The sequence below is a fragment of the Elephantulus edwardii genome, unplaced genomic scaffold (genome assembly GCF_000299155.1).
Source record: "Elephantulus edwardii isolate Elephantulus edwardi_28Jun2011 unplaced genomic scaffold, EleEdw1.0 scaffold00063, whole genome shotgun sequence".
Taxonomy (NCBI): Eukaryota; Metazoa; Chordata; class Mammalia; order Macroscelidea; family Macroscelididae; genus Elephantulus; species Elephantulus edwardii.
In genome coordinates this window covers 13,565,523-13,569,225 of record NW_006399813.1, presented here as the reverse complement: position 1 = coordinate 13,569,225, position 3,703 = coordinate 13,565,523, and the positions used below count along the sequence as shown (strand labels likewise).

Sequence of the window (3,703 nt, the reverse complement as noted above, 5' to 3'; positions counted from 1 at the left end):
CCCCAACAACAACAACAAAAAATCAAAACCAAGCCAACAACAAAAAACAAAACAAAAGAAGCAAAAGTGCTGGACCATTCTGTGGTTCTGATTAGCCTCAGAGCTTCAGGAAAGTTGCTTTAGTCAGCTTTCTCCTGGGGCTGCTGTAACCTAAAGTACTGAGGAAATCAGAATTCCCACATGTGTAGTCTTAGCTCTACAAGGTCAGCACAGGTGTGCTCTGGTCTTACTGCCTTTGAGAAGCAGTAAGAAGAATACCCTATAGCTATTGCTTTTAATTCTCACTGAAATACTCCAACAAGCTCTGTCTCAGCCATCTTGTGCTTCCTATCATCCTCCCCTTCCCCATTCTATATAAGCTTCCCGGCCAAAAGCATTGATTCTCAGGGTTTCTTTTGGAGGAAAGGATGGTAAAATGTCATTTCCCATACTTGGGTATGTTGTTAGGAGAGGCTAGAGCTTGGAAAGACACCATCATGCTGGTCAGCAAAAGAGAGGATGACCCTCGAGGAGATGTACTGTCACAGGGACTGCAAGAGTTGGCTCCAGCCCGGCAAAGATTGTGAGGCAGAGACGGGACAGGGCGAGTTTCAGATCTGTCGTCCACAGGGTCACTCTGCGTTGTAGTCACTCAGCAGTACTTACGGACAACAACTATGGAGCCTGGCTTCCAGGAAAAAGTCTGCTCTCCACCTGCTGATCCCTTCCAATTTGCTCATCCATCCGACCCAGAATTTACTTAAATCTGTCATCACATTGATTTAAAAACTGGGTCTCTGTGTATACGTGTGTGTGTTCATTTGTGCATCCCTGTACTAGCAATGTCGTGCAAATGCAAACATCTGGTATGTCATTTATTGAGACAAAAATTACAGCTTTCTCTAAAAGGACAAATAAGCCCAGCATTTCTTCAGGAGTCACAGAGTCCAAGGAAAAAGATACAGAAAAGAGGATCACTAACTAGGAAAGTTTTTATTTCCTCTCTTGAGATCTACTGTACCCCATTACCTTCTGTCTTTATTAAAGGATAGCTTCCACTTAAAACGTATTTATTCTTTTCATGAACTAACCGCTAAAACATCGCTCAGAAAGCAAGATCAAAGATTAAGATCAAAGGTCATAGTGCCAAGATTAAAGTAAGACTGAGTTCTCTCTTGGCATCTTTGAGCCAGGCTCACCCAGCCAGTCACTGTTCAGATCCATAAACTGACATCCTGGGATCATGAAGCTGTATCTGTTTCATATCCTCTGTCAAACGAGCTGCAACAAAAGCATCCCTAGCTCCTCAGGAACCCAGATGCGCCTATGCCACTTGCATTACAAATCATGTGTCATTATGAGACAAAAGTTACCCAAATTTAAAGCACAAAACCATGTCTCTGACCAAGGAAACAGAGCAAAGGACTTTTCTTTTAAAATGTAGACTAATAGCTAAAGTATTGCTTACTGTATTTTTAATTCTCCCAGTTGGTTTAAGGACACGAAACAATTCATAGCCATAGTCCAAGGGAAATAAATAGATGATAAGTTATTAGTGACATTGTTCACAAAGATTCCCTTATATTAACATTTTACCTGTTATAGGGGTGCTTTTGAGTCATCCACTTATTCTACTGATATAATCATGACATCCAATGCTACACTCAGCATTCAGAAAACATCATGCCTTGTCCACAGCTGCAGATCAGAAAGGGACTTCTGAGACTCATTTCTCATAAGGTACTTACTTGTGGTTCAGTGTTAAAATTCTTTAATTCAATTTGGGACACAGGTTCATTTCCAAACTAATGCATCTAGTGCACAAGTGCCACTCATTTGTCAACAGAGGCATACAGGATCAGATGAACTATAACTAAGCAGGCTAGAAAACTATTTTTGAAGATCAGCCAATGAAATTTCTATGGATAATAATGGTCTAACACACAACCAACATGGGGGTGGTCAACCCCATGCACCACAGTATGTTGAAGGTTGAGATCTCCAGGCAGTAGGGAACATTAATGAAAATAAATTGGAGAGGCAAGTTGGAAGAAAGGAATGTAAACTTTGGAAATTGTGGGGAATTTTCAAATTAAATATTATCCATGGTCGATGAGGTCCATTAATCTAGCAGACACAGTGAGAGCTCAGTGCAGTAAAATACATTGTTCTTAGCCTAGTATTATTGTGGTCTATATTCCATTAATATAATCATGAATCCCACCCATAACACCAATTTATAGCTTACAGTTAGACAATAAGAATGACTTAAAACTGCATTGTCAGGCACCTTACCTTCTATGAAGATCCTATTCCAGTAGGTTTTGGCAACTTGGTTTCCCCCAAGAAACACCAGATTGGACAGGATAAGCATTGAGGTAGAAAAAGATGCCAGGGCTGCATGACATCTACGGCGAGCTTGTGGTGAAAGAAAGCGAACCTGAGGAGGAAAATGAAGGAAAGAATCTCATCATGAGGGTAGGAAAAAAATGAGGTATGTCCTGTCTAACATGTCTCTAAACTTTATCACCTAATACTCCTATAAATTCTATCACCATCCCAGAGTCTGAGACAGGGGATTATTTAAACAGCTGCTGAAAGGTCCATTCTGGCAATACATGAAGTCTGGTCTGGAGAAGGAAATTATTTCTCACAAGCTATTACTTCATCCTGCCAAAACGGGTTTGCTTCTAACCTGTGAAATATAATTATGTAGTTGACATTATGACCCCTATTTCCACAAGTAAATGTTTTCTTCATCAGAATCAACCAATGCAAGAGTGCAAACTACTCCCTATGTTGACTAGAACATCTCCAGATAGCGCAAGAGAGTGAGAAGAAGATCACAGTGACCTTATGGGCCTTTATCTTGATCTTGGGAAGCCAAAAAATGACTGTAAACTTGATCGCTAGGAGAAATAGTGTCTGCTAACTATTTCTCTGATAACAAAAAAACTGGTAGTTCCAACCTACCCAGTGGCTCTAGTGAACAAAGCCCTGGCAGTCTCTGCTCCCTTAAAGTTTGCAGCATAGAAAATCCTATGAGGCTGTCCTCTCTGTCACACAATCACTATAAGTTTGAATCAACTCAGTGGAATCCAACACAGGAAGAACAAGATGTTCCAATATCAAGAAGAATTTCAAAAGGCATGTGCAGGAGATTTGGCACAAGTTACCCCCACTCCTGGACTCAAAGGTCAGACGTGAGTCCACAGCAGTGTCTGAGAACAGTAGCCTCTCAAAGGATATAAAATATGCTGGGCCTGACACGTTTCCCAGCACCAATGGACAGACTTCATCCACCTATATCATTGCATTCTTGCTCCTCCACTTTTTCTATCATCTCCAGATTTCATAAAGCAAGCAAAGCCTTTATTTATTAATAAGACCATTCGTGGCTCCCTGTGAAGTGAGAGGTGACAGTGATATCCCCATTCACATATCCACATGGACCGTTCCTCATAATGAGAACTAGGTTCAAAAACTCACCAGCTCGAAGAAACCCAAATGGTTAAAACAACTATGAGATATCATCTCACCCCAGTCAAAATAGCAAAATTTAACAGAACAGCAAGCAACAAATGCTGGAGAGGTTGTAGAGAAACTGGAACCCTTATTCACTGTTGGTGGAAATGTAAAATGGTGCATCCCCTGTGGAAAGTGGTATGGCGCTTTCTCAAAAAGTTGCAAATAGAGATACCATTTGACCCAGCAATTCCACTAC

At 40.9% G+C, this 3,703-nt stretch overlaps 1 protein-coding gene across 1 annotated transcript in view; it reads right to left on the bottom strand.

The window, feature by feature from the left end:
• Window positions 1-3,703, bottom strand: part of HHAT (hedgehog acyltransferase) — a 569,769-nt gene that overhangs the window by 92,600 nt on the left and 473,466 nt on the right. Inside the window, exon 10 of the mRNA XM_006888008.1 lies at window positions 2,275-2,419. Coding sequence (XP_006888070.1) covers window positions 2,275-2,419 — 145 coding nt within the window. The remainder of the gene's footprint in view (window positions 1-2,274; window positions 2,420-3,703) is intronic.